The 22396-nt window shown below is 39.1% G+C and overlaps 3 protein-coding genes across 5 annotated transcripts in view; 1 reads left to right on the forward strand and 2 right to left on the reverse strand.

The window, feature by feature from the left end:
- Positions 1-22396, forward strand: part of NF1 (neurofibromin 1) — an 81128-nt gene that overhangs the window by 28522 nt on the left and 30210 nt on the right. For 2 of the 3 annotated variants that reach the window (XM_052688439.1, XM_052688442.1), the window contains exons 25-36: positions 3-119; positions 647-828; positions 935-1146; positions 1697-1858; positions 2788-2891; positions 3728-3863; positions 7330-7392; positions 8987-9145; positions 9720-9817; positions 9958-10104; positions 10537-10683; positions 10981-11091. In XM_052688439.1, coding sequence (XP_052544399.1) covers positions 3-119; positions 647-828; positions 935-1146; positions 1697-1858; positions 2788-2891; positions 3728-3863; positions 7330-7392; positions 8987-9145; positions 9720-9817; positions 9958-10104; positions 10537-10683; positions 10981-11091 — 1638 coding nt within the window. The remainder of the gene's footprint in view (positions 1-2; positions 120-646; positions 829-934; positions 1147-1696; positions 1859-2787; positions 2892-3727; positions 3864-7329; positions 7393-8986; positions 9146-9719; positions 9818-9957; positions 10105-10536; positions 10684-10980; positions 11092-22396) is intronic. The other variant, XM_052688443.1, reaches the window with a different exon arrangement.
- OMG (oligodendrocyte myelin glycoprotein) lies at positions 16728-20059 on the reverse strand. The gene is made up of 2 exons (XM_052688444.1): positions 19103-20059; positions 16728-18366 (listed from the first exon to the last, which is right to left on the reverse strand). The coding sequence occupies exon 2, from the start codon at positions 18358-18360 to the stop codon at positions 16966-16968; it is 1395 nt and encodes a 464-aa protein (XP_052544404.1). The 5' UTR covers positions 18361-18366; positions 19103-20059; the 3' UTR covers positions 16728-16965.
- EVI2B (ecotropic viral integration site 2B) lies at positions 20679-22224 on the reverse strand. The gene has a single exon (XM_052688445.1). It carries the CDS (start codon positions 21963-21965, stop codon positions 21123-21125), a length of 843 nt encoding a protein of 280 aa, XP_052544405.1. The 5' UTR covers positions 21966-22224; the 3' UTR covers positions 20679-21122.

A 22396-nucleotide genomic window follows, 5' to 3' on the forward strand; every position in this document is an offset into this window, starting at 1 on the left:
AGAGATTTGGACCAAGCAAGTATGGAAGCAGTGGTCTCTCTTCTCGCTGGGCTTCCATTGCAGCCTGAAGAAGGAGATGGTGTTGAGTTGATGGAAGCCAAATCTCAGTTATTTCTTAAGTAAATAGTGACTTTTAACTATTTTTATTATACAGTGGCTCCAAGTACATGCACCATATAATTTTTTTTTACTACTATGTTTTTTTTCTTCTAGCTGAATAAATTTAATTGTCCAAAGTTACCTCATACATTCACCATTTTACCCATCTGTCTCCAATGTTAATGGAAACATATTTGTTTAGAAAGCAATTATTAGGTTTGGTTTTGTTTCCCCTTAACGTAGATATATCTTTAACTCATGGGAGAAGGATTAACTGGGTTTGAAATTGCATTTGGCTGTGAAGGTGCACCTGTGAAATTCAGTTTCTTGATCTGAGGAATTTGTGTACGTGTTTCTTGGGCATTGCCTTCCTGTTGTTTCAACATATTCTTAGACAATTCAGACAGTACTACAAAAAAAGATTATTTGGGGCGTGCATGGGATTCTTTTTTGAAGGCTTATGGCTTATTTGTTTTTGTGTGCAAATCTTCATGGTGTTGCCTTCATATAATCTTTCAATGATCCAAATCGTTCTCTTTTCCTGTAGGTATTTCACACTGTTTATGAACCTTCTGAATGACTGTAGTGAAGTTGAAGATGAAAGTGCTCAAACAGGTGGCAGGAAACGTGGGATGTCCCGCAGACTGGCTTCGCTCCGGCACTGCACTGTTCTTGCCATGTCAAACTTACTCAATGCAAATGTGGACAGTGGCCTTATGCATTCAATAGGTAATGTAATTGGAGAAAACCCTGTGATTATGTATTCCATTTATTTTTACATGATTTTTAGTCAGTGTATTGGATTATTATTATTATTTTTTTTTTTTTAAATGAGGCTTGGGCTATCATAAAGACCTCCAGACAAGAGCTACGTTTATGGAAGTCCTCACCAAAATTCTACAGCAGGGAACAGAATTTGATACGTTAGCAGAAACAGTGCTGGCAGATCGGTTTGAGAGGCTGGTGGAGTTGGTTACGATGATGGGTGATCAGGGAGAGCTTCCTATTGCTATGGCTTTAGCGAACGTGGTGCCTTGTTCTCAGTGGGTGAGTTGATTCATGTATTTTATTTCCTGTATTTTTTGAAAATAACAAGACTTGAAATAATTAGTGCAAACACTTTTGAAGTGTAACAGGGCCCACCAAAGTGAGATCAGACCTCTGTTTTGTAATAGTTAGCTTTTCTGAGTATATTCTGAAAAAATGTATTCAGTTTTAAGAGATCTTAATTACAAACAAGAGTTTTATTTTGAATTTTAGTTGATGTCTAAGTAATTTTATATGCAGTTATTATGTATTTTCATTGATGTTACTTGTTACAGGTTGTGTGCTGTAATGCAGAAGAACAAAACTCTATTTGCTCCTCTGTGGAGATTTTAGCGAGATTAATTGGTCCTTGTTATACAGCTTATCTATCTGGACCTTCTGAAATTGCATGAGGAGTTACAGTGGAAGAGATTTTTACACAGTAGCATAGGGAAGATTAAAGAAAGGATTGTCTGTGCTTAACTGGATATTTCCATGCAAATAGCAAATTTAAAGCATTCGTACAAGCTGTAACTGGGTGCTCAGATGAATGTTGCCTTGATTCTTTCAGGATGAGCTAGCTCGTGTTCTGGTCACACTCTTTGATTCCCGGCACTTGCTCTACCAGCTACTTTGGAACATGTTTTCAAAGGAGGTTGAGCTAGCAGATTCCATGCAGACACTCTTCCGAGGAAACAGCTTAGCTAGTAAAATAATGACTTTTTGTTTTAAGGTATGTTGTCTAACCTTTCTTTCTGCTGCAAATCACGTCAACAACGGGAACGGTTGAGTAATACAAAAATACAAAGCTAACCACCTACGGTGTCAAGCATTTGAGAAAATGGATTTTATGGAAATACTACAAAGTTAAGATTTAAGCTCAGTTTAAATTAGTTGTACATCTTACTGGCATCTCTTGAAAATTTAGGGAGTTTTGTGTTTAATGCTTGATGAAATAATTTTTGTTGATAGAAGTAATTTTGTAGATAAAAAATACCAATCCTTCAGGAACTAACCTTTTACCAGGACTGTTTGGCTTAAGTCTGCAGTTAGTCCCTTTGAAAGTTTCCAAAGTAAAAAATGCTTCATTTTTCTTGGTCTGTGTGCTCTGTATTGTGGAGAAATCTGACTGTTTAATAAAAACATATGTAAGATTTGTAGGCTTGAAGACACACATTACTAGATATTTAGAAGATCTGACTTGGTAAAAATAGCTAAATACTTGTACAGAATTCAGTTATTTTGAAGTCCTGACCTACATAATCTTCAGTTGTAAGTCTCTTAAAACTTATGTCCACCTCAGTAATATGATGACCTTTTACTTAATGGGCAATTTAAAGATGGTGAGATGAATTCAAGGCTCTTGTTTGTGCTTTCACTTCAGTATAAAATTTGATGTACTGTACAGAGTACTGTGTTGAGTCACTGTGCTTCAAGAAAGATTCTCATCTATTTATTATAGTTATTGAAGTGAGCTATAATTTTCTCCAAGTAGTTAAAATACTTGCAGAAGTTGACCACAACTGTGTTTTAGGAGTCTGTCTAATGCCAAAACAAATCAAGTGTTTTCAGGTTGTCGTAATTCACAGTTTTGTACTGTTCCTGTGGACTGCTATCTTAACCTGCCCACTTATGCTGTTTTGGTTTTTGTTTTTTCAACAGGTATATGGTGCTACTTATTTGCAGAAGCTTTTGGAACCTTTATTAAGAACAGTGATCACATCCTCTGAATGGCAGCACGTCAGCTTTGAGGTGGATCCTACAAGGTTTGAGATTCAAGGGGGGGAACAAATGTATTTGTTTATATACTTGTCTCCCAGTCATCGTGATTCCCTTTTCATTGTTGCAGATATTTTTCTCACACTTCCATGCTTTCTGTTCCTCATTCCTCTAGGTACATTCATTGTATCTACATTTCTTAGACCCAGGGAGAGTTTACAGAGCTGTCCAGTGCAGTGAGATGAGTTCTGCTGCATGTCCTCTGAGCCCTGAGGGCTTAGAGCCCTTACAAACCTCATCTGCTTGCTATTTCATACTACTTCATACTTTTGTGTAGGCATAATGTGGCATTTTCCAGCAGTACCAGAAGGCATCTGGTTTAGGTCATTGAATTAGTTACAGGAGCAAGATGGAATGCATGTGTGTTGTGTGCAGTTTTTTTGTTTTAATTTCTCATGTCACTTCAGGACTTGGATTTAGTAACTGTTGTCAGTTGTTTTGACTTTAATTCTTAGAAAACTTTCATCATTCTTCTCTTAAAAAGCTTACCAAACAATAGGCCGCCTTTTTAATAGTTTAGTTCTCAAACATCTGTCTCCTAATTCAGGAACTGCTTTCAGAGAAACCATCAAACTGATAGTGCAGACCTCTGGAAGTGATGAATGCTTGTCTTTGTATGGAAGAGAGAGTCCAACTTAGCTGTCTATTACTGAGTTTTAAATGACCTTCTACTTGTGCAATGTAAAATATTGGTGGTGAAAGACTGTAAATGTTCCTATAAAAATTTCTGTTTACCTTGTGGAAGAAGGTTACTGCTCAAAGTACAAGTACAGCTAGTGTGATTTGTTTGATTTTCAGTCTTACGTTTATGGATCTGTTTCAGGCTGGAGCCTACAGAAAGCCTTGAAGAGAACCAGCGGAGTCTCTTGCAAATGACAGAAAAATTTTTTCATGCAATCATTAATTCTTCTTCGGAATTCCCTCCACAACTTCGCAGTGTGTGCCATTGTTTGTACCAGGTATGCCTGCAGTGGGTGCCTGCCCCTGAACTTTGGGGTTTGTTTTTTCAATTCTGACAGCTTGGTCTGATAACGGGTGCGCAGTGGTATTACTGAAAGACTTCTGTCAGAAGTTTGGTGAATAGCAGGGATCTGAGCTTGAAGACGAGATGCTGCTTTAGGACTTGAGCTGGCAGTGAGGAGGTGACTAAAGTATTTTCTTTTTTTAAGGAGTTGTGTCACAGCTAAGAACTCAGTCCTGATAATCTCAGTGTTTTAGCATCTCAAGTGGGAGACCAAAGATTAGCTAACTATGGAGGTAATGGTTATATTCGCTTCCATCAGTTTTGTCATACAGCTCCCTCTCTAGGGAAGGCAGAAATAGGGAACAAAAAAAAATCACTGCTACTTGGCAGCAGAATGCAAAACTACGTTTTGAATATAAAAGCATTGTACTTGTTCGCTTTTTATTTCTGATTTAATTGGTCTTGTTTAAATTTAATTTATTAACTTCATACCTTTGATCAGCTTCATAAGTATAATAGCTACTTGTGCAGTTATTAATCTTAAGTTCTCTGCATAAAAATAGTAGCAAATTCTTCAAGGGTATTTCACCCCTGCAGTAAATTTTTCCAAAACTGTCTATTAAATATCTTATCTAGATCACTGCTCTGGGAATAATATTTACAGGTGGACACAACCTCACATTTTACACCTTTGATAGAAGAGCAGGCTAAAAAGATCATAAAATACTTGTGAATAAATAAATTTTAAAAACAACAACAACAAAAAGCAACAAAGTTGTATGGGCTCCAGTGAGACAAAACTAGCTGAAGTCCTGAATTCTAGAAAGCATGACTAGTAGCTGATTATAGTGGAAGAGAATAAATGTCTAAAATGTTTTGGCTGTGTTTGGAAGAGTTGTAGTTATGTGTGGTTCCTTCAATAAGCTCTTCTACAGGTGAAATCAAGACATTACAGTATACAAACTTTATTCTGATCCCACTGTATCATGTCTCTTGATTAAGATCTGAAAGCAGGAGTCTCTAGACTGCTGTGGACAACTGTAAGCAAAGCCATTCACTTTTACTGGGAAGGCTGTCCACTTGCATATGATTTGGTAAATAACATTAACCTAGTAACTGGAATGCCGCAGATGCTTTGTACTTTGAGGATGATTAGGCAGAGGGAAATTGTTATATTTAAAATGTAGAATGATAACTGGAGAACATTTTAGTCTATAAAGTAAAATACCTTCCTACTGATACGGGCAGCGTGTTCTCCTGGAGTTACCGTAGGGTTGCCTGCCAGATGTGCTTTGCTTAAAGGGGTGACCGGATGTTTTCACGTACACAGTATTGATAAATAAAGAAGCAAACAGGAGGAAGAGAACCTGGAAGAGACAAAGATAAATAAATTGGTGGAGTTCTCTTCATGATGTGAATTACAAAGATTGAGTTTGTGACTTGTGGTTGTTTTGTGCTGTTGTGTCAACTTTGCAAAAGAAAATTACCAAACTGGGACTGTTCCTTTGCGTGTTCCTGGTTCCATTTATAAACGATGCTCGAACATAGGAAACCTGTGGAATGCTCCTGCTGCCTGTGGGACCTGTAGGGAATATAGTCTCCAGTCCTGGAGGAGAATGCTGTCACAGAAGAGCTGTGTGCAGCAGGCTGGGAGCTGTGAGCCCTGAGGTGTTCTAGAGGAGCAGGTGTAAAGTGCAACAGGGAAAACGGATTTTCTGAGCCTTGTCTGGAAGGAAGGCATGCAAAGGAGTTATCAGCCCTTGTTGCATGTGGGAGATAGTTGTGGAAAGTGGAAGCAGACACAGGAGAAAAAACCTTGAACTAATTATCAACAGTCAGAAAAAATTCTGTGCAGTAGGTACTACCTGTTTTTTGTAAGTGAATGCTGTATTTGCATTGTTTCAATAGAAATAATTTGTTTCTGAAACCAGATGATTGCTGGTCTTCTCCAAATCAATCAAACAAACAAGTGAAAAAAACAAATTAGCTTAGCAGTGATACTCATCAGGTATTCTTACTCTGTAAGAGGTCTGTAGCTAATTTTAATTAGTGTGGCAACATTATAGAAACAGAGATGCTGTATTCATTGGATATTGCAGACTGCACTGGCAGGTGCTGCTTTTACCAGAGCAAATTCCTAGTAAGCATTTTCACCTGGACACACACAGCTCACTGCTAGTTCTGCAGTAACTGCACCGCATTCACACTTGCTCGTTTTCAGGTGATGTATGTTCTGGAATGTTATATGGTCAAGAATGAACTGGATTATAGTCTCTTGTACAAAGAAATGGTGCTATCTCCTAAAAACATAGAAACATATGGAATTAAGCACACAAACAACATGATTTTTCTTAATAAAGAGAGATGGAAATTTTAGTTCCTTTGAATGAAGTAGCATGATGAGTAGAGATGGATAAGACTATTTTTGAAATTAACTGTTTCCTTCTGGAAATTACACAAGGTCAGAAATGGTAAATGCACCATTGATTAAATATTAAAAGGTCTTGAATAATTTTGAACTCATCAGTTGGTTAGTTTCGCTCATTTGCTTTTACTCTGTCACATTTTTAAGCTACAGGAATTCTCTTCCAGTTCTTTTCTCATCTGATAAAGATGTTTGGACTCTCGGTGTGTGCTTGATCTCAAACCACCAAACACTGTAAGCTTTTCTATTGATAGAGCTCCAACCATCTGGTGATGCTAGTTTACTGTGACAGCCTTTATGGAAGATGGAGGGTTGAGCTCCAAGAGCAGGATGTTCCTCTTTGAGGGCAGCAGCAGAAGGCTGATGTGCTGTAGCTTTGCTCAGATCCTGATGTAAAATACGGGAGAATGTGGTGCTTTGTGGTGGGTCCGTTTGCCTTGAAATTAACATAATCGAAACGAATATCTAGACTGTCATGTAGACCTGCTTTTTTTTTTTTTCCCTCCATTTTTCACAGAAATGTGTTTATTGTTAGTGTTATCAAAGTCATAATAACCGTGATGAATCACAGATTAACCAAATTGAAGGACACACAGAGAAACGTTGGGAAGATTTTAAACTCTAAATTTATTTTAAAAGTTAATGCGCATTTCAAAGGTATAACACTTTGTTATTTGTACTATTAAAATTATTTGGGAATGGTGAATTGCATCTGAAAGCTGAACATACAACTTAATGCCCTATATTGTATATCATGAACACTTTAATGTGGTTTGACTTTTAATCTAGCCAGAAATAGTAGAAATGATTGAAACGCAACATTTGCTTGTTTTATATTTAGTGCTTTGTAAACAAGATTTAATTAAAAAAAAGTGGAATAAAACCTCCATCATCAGTCTTTAGTTTATATATTTCATTTTCTGTTGGTTATGTTTGTTACATTTTACTGTGCAATTTACGTACAAGTCAACATTGGTTTTTTGTTGCTGTATGTAGTTGGTGCTGTGACTTGTTTGTGCTCATCTCTGTTCTGTAGGCAACTTGCCACTCTCTACTGAATAAAGCTACCGTAAAAGAAAAAAAGGAAAACAAAAAATCAGTAAGTTTGGAGACCTTTTTACTAGCCATTTCTTTCAACCCACAACAGAAATCTTTTGCTGTTTGTTCAAAACATCTTCACTTTAGTCTGTTTGAACTCACTGTGAAATCATTCTACTAATTCTGGCACAAAATAGCTTTCATTTCAATTAACACTGGAATTAAGTTATATTTAAAATATTCTCTGTGTGCCTATCTGAGTAAACAAAAAGACATTTTTAACATTACTTCTTAGTGTGTAATATTCTGATTCCTCTACCTTTGCCATCTTCAAATTAAAAAAAAAAATAGAGGAGGAAAGTGTTTTCTTTTTTTCGGGGAAAATCTGAGTCTGTTTAGTTGTTGTAATGCTTTAGTAGGTAACGACTTCAGCTTGCATCCTGCCGGAAGAACAGTTAACTGATGAATTGCTGGAGAAAAAAAAGCTCCCATGACTTATTTCGGATATTTTTGTTTGTTTGCCTTGTGAGTAAGCAATAAAATTTAGCATTTGTATTTACTTAGAGAAGACAAGCAGATTTCCCATTGCAACTGACTTACTGGAAATTGTGATGAAGTGGTGTCATTAAAAGCTGAGGCTTACCCTTTTCTTTAACAGTGACTTCAAAACATAATGTAAGAATAAAACTGAGTAGAATGAAAATTTGGGCTTTTATTAAATACTCCCTTACATTTTGCAGTAGCTGGGCAGAACAGTAACGTGTGGAAATAGAAAATATCTCTGCAAACTAATATTTTACAAGAACGTATTATCAATAACTGATTCACAAGATAACTGTGAATGAAGTTGCTACTGAACCATAGTGATTCTTGATATGTTATGTATGTGCTAATGGCTTTAACTGTTTTAAGAAGCATGATTTGAGATTGCTCTGGTTTTTGTTTGAAGTATGGGAAACTGGGGAGTGTTTGTGTTCTATGCAAACAATTTAACTTTGCGTATGAAACTGCTGATTTTGTTATGTGGAAACATAGAATCAGATTTATTATTATTAGCTGTTAGTTTTACAAAAATGTGTATAAATATTGAATTTTCTTATGACATTGCCCACTCAGCTTTGGACCATTCTGTGTTTCCTTCTTTGACAAATCTGATGAGATACGATGGAGATGGAGAGTATTTCAACAAATATCTCCTTCCCTCAAATTCAGGTTATTCCTGAAACTTTGTTTCCTATTGATGGAGAGGACCTTGAAAATAGAAGTGAAAAGACCTAAGAATCTAAAAAGAATTATCTGTGTTTCTTTGGAATACTGCATGCTTGAATACAAACATAAGGCATTTGTCTACTTGTCATTGGCTTAAGTAGTCAGTAACTTGGAATTTTGTGTTCAGAAATTGACCCCAGCGAGGAAGTTTGTGTGAAAGCTGAAGTAAACCTAGCCTGTGTCTGCACAGCCATCTCTCCCTTTCTCTGCCTTCCTTCTCTTTCTTGATTGTCGTGCAATGCAAGACCTATCAAGGCAAGAGAATCCTACTCAGACTTGTTGAGCTTGGCTACTATGGAAAGAATACATAATGTGGGACTGCCATCGAGACTTTTCTGCAGTTGCTTTCCCTTTAATGCAAATACATTGTTTATAATGCTTTGTAGGTTGTTAGTCAGCGATTTCCTCAGAACAGCATTGGGGCGGTTGGAAGCGCCATGTTCCTGCGGTTCATCAACCCTGCGATCGTCTCCCCGTACGAGGCAGGGATTTTAGATAAAAAGCCTCCGCCCAGAATTGAGAGGGGACTGAAACTGATGTCAAAGGTGAATCAGCTTCTCTCTTTATTTGACCGTATTTCATATTCTACCTGCAATAATTCTCTTCTTTGGTGGAGTGATGTGAGGAACGTTTAGTTGAACTTATTTTTGTGCGCTGGAGATCATATTTGAACTGCAGCTTGCTGCTTTTACACATCATAACCTTATTTGAAAACAACATTATTTCCGGAGTACAGAGAATATGCTGATATTGATTAAGTTCATACAAGTCCTAAAGAAGTGACCTTTTTTTTCCCCCTGTCTTGAATCTCAAGATTGGTAGTTTAATGGTTCTGTACTTCTGTGACCTGCGTGTGTTTTTAATGTTGAGAAATGGTGATTTTCTTTAAATAAGCATATATTGCCTTTATGCCTGTCTGAGTGAAGTCTTATCCTAATATTTATAATAATGTAAAAGAAGATACTTCAACTTAGTTGTCTTGTGTGGCTTTTTTTTTTTGTTTTGAGGTTTCACAGCAACTTAAGATAGGTATTTCTGGTAGTGAAGTTATGCTGGCTATCGTAGCAGTTTTGACATTAAGCCTTTCTGCGCCCTTACCTGTTCTTTATTGCTGTTTAGATACTTCAGAGTATTGCCAACCATGTCCTGTTTACAAAAGAAGAACATATGAGGCCTTTTAACGACTTTGTAAAAAGCAATTTTGATGCAGCTCGAAGGTAGGTCCTTTGGGAACTTCTGCAAAGGATCTTTATTGTGTAAACTGTAAGCAGAGATGCATTCTTATGGCCTTTTAACTCGTGCCTACGTGACAGATTTCCCTAATATGTTTATGGCAATCACTGGTTTTGATCTCTAGGTTCTTCCTTGATATTGCGTCCGATTGCCCTGCGAGTGACACCGTCAATCACAGCCTGTCCTTCATCAGCGATGGCAATGTTCTTGCTTTGCACCGGTTGTTGTGGAACAATCAGGAGAAAATTGGCCAGTACCTTTCCAGTAATAGGTAAGGCTTAGGAATGCTATGTAAGGAACTGCTAATTGGGAATGAACGTTTGGAATTTGGAATCAGATGTTTTTGTGGTTAATATTGAGAAGAATTTCATTGATGGAAGTCTTACCTTTGGGAACTTCTTTTTTTAGTTTTTTCTTTCCTTACTTACAGCCCATTAGTGGGAAAGGGTCTGAAGCGTTTGGCTTCTTTACTGCCAGCTTTCTGTGCACTTCCATAGTTGTATCTCAGTGTCTGTCATGTGGTTTGTAGAAATAACATGTAATGCATTTTTCTCATTATTCCTCTTAGGAAAAAAAAAAAATAAAATTCAAACTCTAAAAAAGAAAATATAGCTTCTTCAAGATAAGGGAGGATATTGGGCAAAACACTACAAGAATTACTGAGTAAAGAAAGATCTATCTTTAAGAAATTTGCTGTTTCTAGGGACCACAAAGCTGTTGGAAGACGACCTTTTGACAAAATGGCTACTCTTCTTGCCTATCTGGGTCCACCTGAGCACAAACCTGTGGCAGATACACATTGGTCCAGTTTAAATCTCACCAGTTCAAAATTTGAAGAATTTATGACAAGGTAATGAGATTATTATGGGCTTTTAGTCTTCAGCATGTTGAGTAACATATGTAGTTATTAAGCCTGCAGCTTTCATTCTGAAGGAGTGTTCAAAAAGTTGGCTTCACACACACCTGCTGTGGTTGTAAGTAGATTTTAATAAATGAGAAACCTTGGTAGCTTTTGTGATTTAACGAAGGTTCAAGATTTTATGAACTTAATACTTCTGTTTAAAGATGCAAATAGAGGGTTTGGATTTTGCTAGTTTGTTTTTTGTAAGGCAGTTGTGAAAAGTTGATGTCATGTTCTACTTCTTAGGCATCAGGTGCATGAAAAAGAAGAGTTCAAAGCATTGAAAACGTTAAATATTTTCTACCAGGCTGGGACATCTAAAGCTGGCAATCCTGTTTTCTACTACATTGCTCGGCGGTAAGGAATCTTTCGCCTACCCTGTCTAAAATAAACATGCAAAATCAAAAGTATCAGGTGTGTATGTGAAGTGACACAACCAGGACTCTGAAAGTAGCTTATCTGCTAAATTTTGGAGACCATATTTTTGAACTGTGATTTGGAATTAAATTAGAACTGTTGTAGCTCTTACACCCTGGGCTGTATGGGTGCCTGTAGGAATATACCTGAAACTTTAAATGAATTTTATTTATTTTTTCACTGTTTGAAATAAACCACGTTACTATTTACCCTTCAACCACATTACTGTTAAGCCTTTATCAGTGATTATAACATCTTCACATTATGAAGTATGATGAATAACAAGTTAAATGTGAGATAGGGTTTCTCAAAAAAATCCACGTATCCCATTTGAAAGAGTAATACAAGTACTTACAAGGTTTGTGTCCAGTGAACACCATAGTGTTGCTTCAGTTATTCATAACAAGTAGCATGTTGCAATACTGAATTTAGGAAGAATATCCCAAGGTTAATGTTAGTCAGTTTATGATCAAACAAGTAGTAATTCTCTCTGTTTAGATCTGTGTTTAATTCAAATGAAATAAGGCTGCAAAGGTGCTACTACAGTAAGAATGTGAATGAAACTTGGTATTTTAATTCAGTTATTAAATAATGACCTTTTAAGATCTGTGGATCTGTGAGGACAGCATGTTCAAAGCAGTATCCATAGAAACTGAGAATGATTTTAAGTACTGAGCACAGACTTGTTAACGAAAGGAGAGTCGTTGTGCTCACAGCCATGTGAGAGGCTGTGTCACTGAGCTCGCTGCTGGTGCCTTTTTCCTCTGGGCAGCATTGGTGCTGCCTTTGCTGTACCCCAGTGCTGCTGCTGGGACCTCGTGTCCACGTGGCACCACCCATGCTGTCAGGTCTCGTGGATGCTGCTGTGGTCGGATTGTTGCCTTGCCTTTTGGTGCCCCTAGGGTTCATGGTTGTGCTTCTGCTGCTATTGCAATGTGATTTTTGCTGGTGCTGGTGGGTACAGAGCCGTGCCAACATAGCTGCCCAGCACTGCTCCTGACACACTGTTGCTTCTGCTGCTGCTGGGATGTTTGTGTGCTGGCAGTGGGGTGCTTGCTTGCTGTACCATGTTAGCAGGTGTGCAGTCAGAGCGATGGTGCTCCTGTTTGTTGCTGTGAGGCTGAGCAGCTTTTGTGGTGCCCGAGCTGGTGGCTGTGGCCTGCTGCTCTGTGAGGCCTCTTCCAGGTAATGGTGTTGTGAACTGTCAGCAGAGCCTCTGAGTGCACGTGGCGAGCTGAGGAAGGCATTTCTTGGTGGCATATTCTGTTTGTATTAAACAATTTATGTGAATGGTCGTTTGGGTAAGGTGATCATAAGGTGGAGAAAAAAGGAAGTCTGACATAGCTCATCTGTGTGGAAGTAGACCGTGGATTGAGAGCAAAGTGCCCAAGTTTCTTGTATACTTAATGAATATGTAAGCCTATGCCAATCAAAGGAATACTAAACGTAAAGAAGCAGTCACTACATAAATTTTGTTTTCTTTCCCACTTCTCTCTGCACTGTTTTTCAACAATTTATTGTTCTGAATTAGAAACTATATAAGAAAATGTAAGTAAGTAAGCCTTTCATTTTCCTTTATTTTTACTTGGGGAAATCAAACCTTATGTTTGAGCGCTGCGTCTATGCTAGGCGGTAGAGAAAACATGAATGATGCCTGAGAGGTTGAGCTGTGATACAGAGTTGACAGTAAAATGAGTGTATCCAGTGCCAGGACTGAAACTAAGTTCTTTTTTTTCCCTGGAGGCTTCTGCAACACACAGTTACAAAAGTTCAGCTAAGGACCCATTTTTAATTGCTCCATCATGTAGGTGACTAGCCTGTTGTGAACGCTTAGAATAACCCAGAGATAAGCGATTTTGAAGTTTGTTTCTGCATAAGCTTCAAAAAGGGTATGGTGTTCTTGGGACAGCGTGGTTCAGCTCAAATAAATTTGTTTTTTAAAGCCTGCAGGTTGTTTAAGACAACGTCACTAACCTGAATGTCAGTAGAATTTTAAGGACTATAGGATGTATTATGTTCAGACCCCTTCTAAACTAGTTGTGCTGCTCTCAATAGAAAAAAAAAAAACCAAATACTTGACATTGGAAATACAGGAATAAAAATGGATGTTTAGAAACTCTGATTTTTCTCCCAGTTGTTGTGTTTGTTCACTGCTGTAATTGAATAAGCTTGAAAAGTTGTCATACGTCTGCGGCAAGTTAGAAGGGTCAGCTGGGTCATTTCAGACCTCAACTCCTACCTGCATTTATTGCTCCTTCCTTCAGTTCTGTCAAAGGCATTTTGGAAACTGCTTCTCTGAGACTCGTGCATGTATCCATTGTGAGAAAAAGCAGTCTCTTTAGGATGGAAAAAAGCAGAATGTATACTTTCAGAAATACTTCAGGTTTTCAAGATAACCAATCCTTTTGTTGAGGAAAATGGGTTGGAACTTGTTCTCTCTGCCCTCCTCCATATCTTACGGAAGTTATATCGACTGTATGACAACAAAAATAAAAATACGCCTCCATTATATGTGAATAAATATGATTTCTGTTGAAATATATTTAAAATTGCTGTTGTACCCTGGCATAGTTAATTTTGGTGTGAGTGAGCCTGTTGAAATAAGACTTTTTCTACCTTTCTTCAAGTGAGATGCGTAGTGAACACCAATAGATAAGTGAAGCAAACCCTGAATACTTGGAATTTATTCAGCTTCTGCTTGCTTCATCTGAGAAAACGTATGATCTTTAGTGTCATTAAATGCTGATTGTGATTTGGATGTCTGATGCTCCTTGATTAAGGGGCCAGCTCTGTGTGTCAATGTTGTATACAGGGGTTTGGGAGAAATCTGTCCAGGTTTGGGCAAATTGGTAATGGGCCAGAATAAAGCAGAATGTGGATTATGAGGCTGGATGGCAGCTATTTGTCATGCCAGTTACTATTTATTGCCTTTATCACCCTTTTTATTACTACTTCTCTTGGGCTGCTATGTAAGCCTGTGGTTTCTTTCCACGAGGCTGCTGTTCAAACCTAGCAGGTGGGACCCCTTCTCTGCGCTGTCTCTACAAACGGGGACATGGCTGGGAGGTGCTCCTTTGGGGTTCTGAGTTCTGAGCCAGATGTCATGTTCTGAGGTGTGAAATGTGGAAAGGCTGTTCAGGTCTGAGCTGCCAGTACATCTGAGGGCTTGCAGCAGGCAGGTTTTCTTTTTTAGCTTAAAGCCTTGTTGCTAGGGCATTGTTGAGTCATTTCTCTGACATATCTGGATCAGTTGATATCCTCTTGTGCTGTGAAATTTAATCTCTTCTGCCTTTTTTTGTTCCCTGGGTAACAACCAGACTTCCAAAGCCAGTGCTCTCTGTCTTTAATCCTTGCTCTGTTACTACAGTGATCAATACCTCAGTATATATTGATCCTGAAGTACTGCCATTAAGTTTTGAAGCTGCTATCTCAGACTAATTAATAGGAATCATGTGAACAGAAACCTCAGAGTTGTTTCACACTGCAGCTGCCCATGCAGCAATTTTAGCCTTCTGAAAGCAAACGTGTTTCTGCATCAAGGCGTGCTGGATCACGTCTGGAGCAGCCAACAGATAAAGACAGCAGCATTTTCAAAAAGATATTGAATGTTATATTGAAGTGTTAGTTATTTTGAAACAAAGAATTTCCTGAGGATGGATTATGGTATTTATATTTATTGTGGACTGAGTGCCCTGCCTGTTAGAAGCACAGCAAGCTGTTCTGCAGTGCTCACATCCATGCGTGTTGATTTTATTTCAATCTGACTGTGCTGTTGCCAAGCAACAGGTGCCTGCCTCCCACACTGCCTGCCTACTTGTGCTCTGTTATCAACTCATTTGTATTCCAGAAAAATACAAGGGAATCCAAATTTAATCTGCCTATTGAAGGCAGTCTGACTGAGAAGCCCTCTTTGCTTGCATCTACCAAGGGCAAGTTTTGGATATAGAGCATGGCCCTGGAGTTTGAAGGGAGTGCCATCTCACTTCCATCACATCTGTGATTTCCCCCCTCTATATATATATATATAATTTTTTTTTTTTTTTTTTTAAGATGAAAAAAGGAGTGCTTTCTCTGGTGGGTAGGCATTGGTCTGAGGGGTTTGCAAGTTCTAAATGGTAAGAAGCAGAAGGGCAGGGTATTATTATTTCAGCAGCTTATTAATAAACAGTGTTAGGGAAATTTGAGTAACCAAATAGTACTATTTGATCATACCATAGTTTTTCTCTGTAAGACATAAAGACTGAGCCAAATGCCCGCTTGGAACAGATCTGTGTAATAAAATAGCATCTGTTCTGTACAGTTACCTGTCTGCAAGATAATAGTGAAAAGAAGCACTGTCACTAGTTCATTTCAATACAAACATAGCTTTATTTTTACTTTAGTGCCAATGAAATAACTGTACAAATTCATTGTGCAACATTTACAGTACTATTAGAAATTAAAACACATTTCTGATTATAGAAATACAGTTCACAATTGGAAAGTTGTGATTTTTCTGATACCAGTAGTTATAAATCATCTACAGCCTTGAGTGATACCTAGGAGAAATAGGTAAAGGACTGCAGTCTTGGTGTTGAGGTTTTCTAGATTTTGTGGCACCTTTGTGCTACGATAACTGGAAATTAAATGGCCTGAAATGCTTGGAAAATATTGAATAAAGATTTGCAATATTAAGTGAATAATACTCTTACAATTAACTTGTTCTTCAGTTTTCATTTCATGCTGTTTGCAAAACTTCATCAGTAGTATATCAAGTACCTTTGCCATGTAATTTTCCTGGAGTGGCCAGAACCATGCGTGCATCTACTACTTGCTGATGGCGCGGATGTCAAGGAGAACAGCATTCGTGCTCATCGTTGGAAGGCCTTGGGCATGTTCATTGCCATGGCTTGAATTAAATCTTAAGTCACAAGATTCAGGAATTGTTTAAATGAGAGCTTTAAACTGCTCCATTGATGTGTTACATAACTTGCATTTGAAACTGGCCAATATTTTATTTTATTTTGATCAAAAAGTAGTTTGAAGAATTCTGGACGAATTTTGTTGAAGTATTTCAGATGTTTGATTGTAAGTTAAGCTGTTTGGTTTTGTTAATGTATGTAGATTAAAGCCCGTGTTATTGGAGAGTGTCATGGCATTGAACGTGTCGCGTTTTCCTCTACTTCTATCTTTTTTTGTTTTCTATTATGGAGAGCAAGGAATAACTTGCCTACAATTCTAAGTCAAGGCAGAGCAAAAAGAGAGATCAGCCCCTACCACTCTTCCCATGCTGAAGCTGGACCGTGTTAGCATCTCAGTTAAGCCCCTCTTAGTAGATGGACATGGTGGCATTGTCATATTTAATTCCTAAATTCAGAATGGTTGTTCTTTGTATTTAAAATATCCTAGTACATATGAAGCAAACATAGATATACATGCTAGCGATTTTTCTCAAGAATTACTTCTGATTAGCAAAACAGCTAAGTTTAGTTTCTTTACATTTTCCCTTCCTTATGCATGGCATCATAACTTACAAAGAATCTCTGCTGCTATAGTACAAGAATTTCTCACCAGCAAATCAAGCAAGACAATGCAGATATGATACAGGACTTCTGTTTTTTTCCAGTTGTTTAGTGACAAAATAATACAATCAGTACTTAAAATTCTGTGCAAGTAAAATTAAAAATTTAAATACAAAATAAGCACATCTTAAAAAACAAGAGCATAGGTTAATTTTACTCAATTAAGACATATTAAAATAAGTAGCAGCTTAGTATCGAGACATTAGTCTGCACTTCTTTAGGAACTGTTACTTTCTTTAGATCAGTCAGAACTTCAGACTTCTCGTGTTTTGATTTGCTGTTTGACCTGGATGCCTCCCCCCCAGCTGCGTGTCACAGGAGTAACCTCAGAGCTCCTACCAATAAGCACTGCCACTGCATTAAGCATTACAGCATAAAACAAGCACATCTCGCAGGCGCTCGCTTTGGAGGGCACGTCAGTGTTCAGAACGCTGGTAGTGGCTTCCTCTCTCCTTAAGGTAGCGGTTGTGCTTTGAGGCGTTCTGGAGTAGTTTGTTGGCATTCCACTGGTAATACTAAGAGTCATTGGAGTGCTGGATGATCCCGTTGAATGAGTCAGGCTTGAGTTCACATCGGTTGAATCTTTAATGTGGATGCTGTGTGTGGCAGCCGCTTCGTAAGCGCTGACCTTCCTGGTCGTCAGCTCTTCGGGGTAGAGGAGCACGGGCCGCTCTGTGCTCGTGAACAGTACTGTCTGGCTTAACGAAGCCAAGGTAGTAACTTCCTTTGCTTTAAATAGTTTATGCATTTTTGTCATGTGGGTCGGTTCAGCTGCCGCTGGAGAGGCAGCAATGTCTGCTGCCTTCATTCCTTTAATCATGAAGCTGGCATCTGGCGCGGCGGCGGAGGTCGGCGTGATGTTGGCCCACAGCGTGGACTGGTCGGCGCAGGGAGCCCCTCGCACCCTGGCAGGGGTGCCCTGCACCCATTTAAGCAAATAAGAGATATTTTGTTCATCGCTGCAGGACCACGGGTTGTTGTATAGTGTTACTACCTGCAGCTGAAAGAGCTGATCAAAAGCTTTGTCAGGAATGTATGTGAACTTGTTGTTGTGTAGGTAGAGACTTGTGAGGTGCTGTAATCTCACCAGCGTTCCTGGAAGTATCTGAGACAAGAAGTTATTGGATAGATCCACTGTCTCTATGTTGTAGGGCATGTTGGTTGGAACTGTCCAAAGTTTGTTGCTGCTGAGGTTGAGAAACTTGAGACTGCTCAGTGTGTTGTTGATCAAAACAGCTCTTTCCACCATATTCCTGGAAACATCCAGCACTCTAAGGTTCCACTGGTAAGCTGTGTCAAGTTTCTGAAGGACCTTAATGTTGTTATTTATGGCATACAATTCCCACAAGGACTTGGGCAGATGAGCAGGAACATTCTTGAGCCAATTATTTGAAATATCAAGAGTCCTTAAATTGCTGAATCTCGTCAGCTGATGATCGAGATCTATGAACTGGTTAAACGACAGATTTAAATATGTAATGTTGTCTTGGAGTCCGTGTGGCAATACTGTTAAGTTTCTGCCTGAGCAGTCCACGTTCCTGTTGTTTCCTGAGCATGTACAGATAGAAGGACAGATACCCAGAACAGTGGGTATGAAAAATAGAAAGACCAGCAGGCAGGTAGATGCTTTCAGTATCTGGTGTTCCATTGCTGCCTAAAAATAAATATACAAAAATGACACCCTTGAAATCCATGTAATGTATTTTGTTTATTTGTAAGGGCTGTCTTTGCAGTGATTAGTTGCAGCAGAAATTAAGTAAAAATATCAATAAACCCCTTTGTGGCACGGTCCTTTTTGTAATTGTTCAAGAGAGACTTTACAAAGCATCCCTTCAGAGCCTGTCATGTTGTCTGGCAGAACGAGACTTGTTTTTTCATCTGCCTTTCCCCCTCAAGCTCAAATGAGGGCTTTCTTCCGAAAATGCAAGTCTCTTCCAAACGTTATACAATGTCTGCTTCTTGTTTTTAGTGATTTCAAGCCTATATTATGTTTGGAATAATGTGTTCTTTTATACAGGATGAAAAAATGGCTGTCAACTGAATCTGCTTTACAAATCTCTGCAGTAATGTAGCAGAACCCCCCATCCAGGCATGCTCTTTGCTTAAGTAGAATTGCTTAAAATACATCTTAAATTGGTTAGGAATTTAGTTGGAAACCCAAATTCTGCATTCATAGTAACATGCACATTAGTACTTTTCCTTATTATCGTGTCAGTTACATTCCCAAAGCTAACACATGTTTGAAAGCTGAATTAATGTTAGTAAGAAATCTCTGACACTGCAGCAAATTCCTGGTGCAAGCATCTCTCATCAACTAATAATTTCGTTCTTATTTCTGTCTCTACTTTTGTAGTAGGTTTTGTGATTAAAAACAGAAAACACAAACTTACCGTAATGTCTTCTGCAATATCAGCACATTATTTCTGTGAAAGATTTAAGCTTAGAGGTCGTCTTGTTCTAGAGAGTAGCTACAGTTGCTGTCTGTGGATTGTGCTTGCCTCTTCAGCTGCATCGTATTGCTGCTAGCTGGGGCTCTGCAACCACCTGATCTGCACTACATTGGAGGACTGCAGAGCTGTCGCTGGTGCTGACTCAAATTTATTGCAAAGCATACATATTCAATAAAATAGTTGGGTTTTCTAATTTGAATCAGTTAACTTCTTTATGTGTTTGTAGCCGCGATACTGCATCAAAACATTACATATAAAATTTTCTTAGCTTAGTGTATGAACCCATTTAAATGTTTCTATTTTAGAAGTCCTGTGAATTGTGCTCTTTTCTGCTTTCATTTAGTCTCTGTTCCAGTAAGAATGGTTAGTGTTAATTTAGGTTTCCTATCTCGAGCTTACTTAAGCTACCCTGCCAGAATATCTTTTCCTAATTTAAAAATCCTTGGTTTTGTGCTGCTTGGATCAGGTTGTCTCTGTGTTGTTGGGTTTATACCCAGCAGCACATACTGCAGGAATTTACTGCTTTCTAAGGAAATCTTTATCTGCTTTGCTCCAAACAATATGGCAAGGGTATGCATAGTTTGTAATGCACACATTTGTCACATATAAAATATATGCATATATTTTAACATGGTGCAATGCATAAAGCCTCAAAGTCTTTGAGCGACCAGAATGCGGTTGGAATGGAATGTCCATTGTAACAGGTATGAACAGGTGGCCTATGTGACATCCAAACATGTTCCCTCCCCCAGCAAACTCAAAGCTGCAAGTTCTTTGTCATTTTGCAGAGACGTCACGGAAACCTAGCATTAGTATCTAGCACCTTCTCTCTACAAATCTTATCTTTCTACAAATCTAGGCATTAAATGCAAGTAAAATATGCATGCTTGTAATTTACCTCTGCATGGTTCTGGACAGGGTAGTGAACTTATCTCATACTTGAGGCCCAGAAAGGATGGGCCAATCTGGGCACTTGGAATTAAAGGAACCTGCAATCCAGACAACCTTAAACCAATTTTTAAAGATTAATTACATTGAATCCATTCTGAAAATCCTGCTTGAGAGGAACAAAAGGAAGAAATTGGTAAACATGTGCAGCTAATTCTGATAGTTGTCCGTCTGGATGTTCTGTGAACTGTTTGTTTCATCCACCAAAACCAGCGTCTGGGTAAAACACCACCTTTTTGTTTTTCATGTGTTTGGAGTCATATCCTCTTTTTCACAGCCACTATACTATCAAAAATACGCTATTATACTACTGAAAAATAAAACAAAATAATGAGAGTTTTTACAGTATGCATTTCATCGGCTTTGATCTGGACTGCTGGCTGCTGAGGGCTTTGCTTTAAATACCTGTCATCCTCTGTTCCCAAGTGGCTCCTCCATCTGACGCAGAAAACAGACCTCTGTATGAGGCAGTCTGTATGTATGCATGCCAGAGCATTTAGACTGTTTTGAATTAGAAGCTTTGTATCTAAGCAAATAACTCTGTTATGCTTTAAGCAACCAAAACATCTTCGAATTAGAAAGCTTTATTAAAATTAACTTGAATTCATTGCGTTCATTTACGTAGTCTAATAGAACAAACCTTTGCAAGAAGCTCTGAGCCCCTCTAAAGTTTCACTGTGCACATCCATGGGTGTGTTGCATGTGCTGAACACAGAGGTACACACAGTTTTCTGCAGTCTCCAAAATTGGGAATCATTTGTTATCTGCACAGTGGAGTCACTATTAGGCCATGCAGTGGCACCAGGCGTGCTGTATTCTGCCAAGATTTGTTGCAGGCAGAAAGGGATTCTTCCCTTTTGTGAAAGCTGAAGTTGAGAAATGCCGGGGAGCTGTTGCTCTTGCTGTGGTTTCGCTGTTCTTGCCTGTGTCAACTTCTCCATTACTCAGTTATTTGAAGAGTGCTTCGTTTAAGAAAAATGAGAAGCGTTTTGGAAAGTTATTTTGGCACAGTCTACTGAGGCTGTTCTGGCCGTGGCGGAGGTTCACAGATCTCTTCAGTACTTTGGAGCGGTGGGGGATACGGTTCCTTCACTTCCGAGTGAAGTTCCTCTTGCTGGCCAGGATCAGCGGCGTGCTGCTCGGCCGGCTCAGTGAGCTCAGTGAGCCACGCAGGGGGAGGCGGCAGCTCGAGGCCCTCGGCAGGCTGTGGGTGCAGCACCTGCTCTGGGCTCGCTGCTTCTGGGCCGGGAGCCGCTGCTGCAGCAGGGTCGGTGGCGGAGCAGCTGTGCTCTGCTGCGGGCTGCTGCCTGCAGGTGTTGCTGGCCGTGCCGTTGGGGGGTTTCTCCGATGCGGGAGGGTCGTGCTGTACGGATGCTTCTTCTCTTAATTTCCAAGGCAACATAAATAAAACGGACAAACGCTTGGTAGCCTGGCCGGAGTCCACAAAGGTATCTGGAGTGTCTCCGTCTGCAAACGGAGACTGACCTGCCCAGTTTGAATCGGCTAGCAATGGCTTCTTGCAGCGTTTCCATATAACAATCATACTAATAGCAATTACCATACCAACCAAAACAATGCCCATTATCATTGCTGCCACCCAGCTCCCGTTGGTGGGCTCTATGTGTGGTTCGGGCAGCTGTGGCAGTGTTGTCGCAGCAGTCAGCGCTCCTGCAGGCTTCTGCATGCTGGGGCCGGTTGTTTGCAGTTGGTACTTGGTAGATCTGTCCTCTGCCGGGCTGCTGGTGCTGGTATGCACGATGCTTTCACTTGTGGAAACATTTGAAGGTATTTCAGTGGAAAGTGATTTCCAAATTTCTCCACAGAAGAGAAGCAATATTACTGTGTTGCTGACCATTTTCCTGCAGTCTGTTTAAGTACGTCTCCTACATCAAGAATAAAGTAAAACACATTAAATTGAACCTGAAGTGACACTACTGATACTACTGATACTGAGACAATTTTATATTTAGAGTCTAAAACAAATAGGCCAAATTAAACTCGCATGCTTATTGTCATTTGTATGGTTGACAGCTTTGTCTCTGATATCAATATCATTGTGGGTTTTTTTGTTTTCCACCTTCTCTGAAAAAGGTGTTTGGTGAGAAGTGCAAAGCGTTTCAAAATAGCTTTTATCTGTCACAGAAATGATTATGGATGTGAAATGAAATACGAAACACAGCAGTACTGACAAACAAGAGTAAAGAAAATTGCCCTACTTTATACCTGAAGGACTGAGAGAGAAGCCTAGAGATAAGCTGAGACCTGGGTGAAAGGTTCTTTAAGGTC

Source organism: Tympanuchus pallidicinctus, unplaced genomic scaffold (assembly GCF_026119805.1).
Source record: "Tympanuchus pallidicinctus isolate F22 unplaced genomic scaffold, pur_lepc_1.0 scaffold24, whole genome shotgun sequence".
Lineage (NCBI taxonomy): Eukaryota > Metazoa > Chordata > Aves > Galliformes > Phasianidae > Tympanuchus > Tympanuchus pallidicinctus.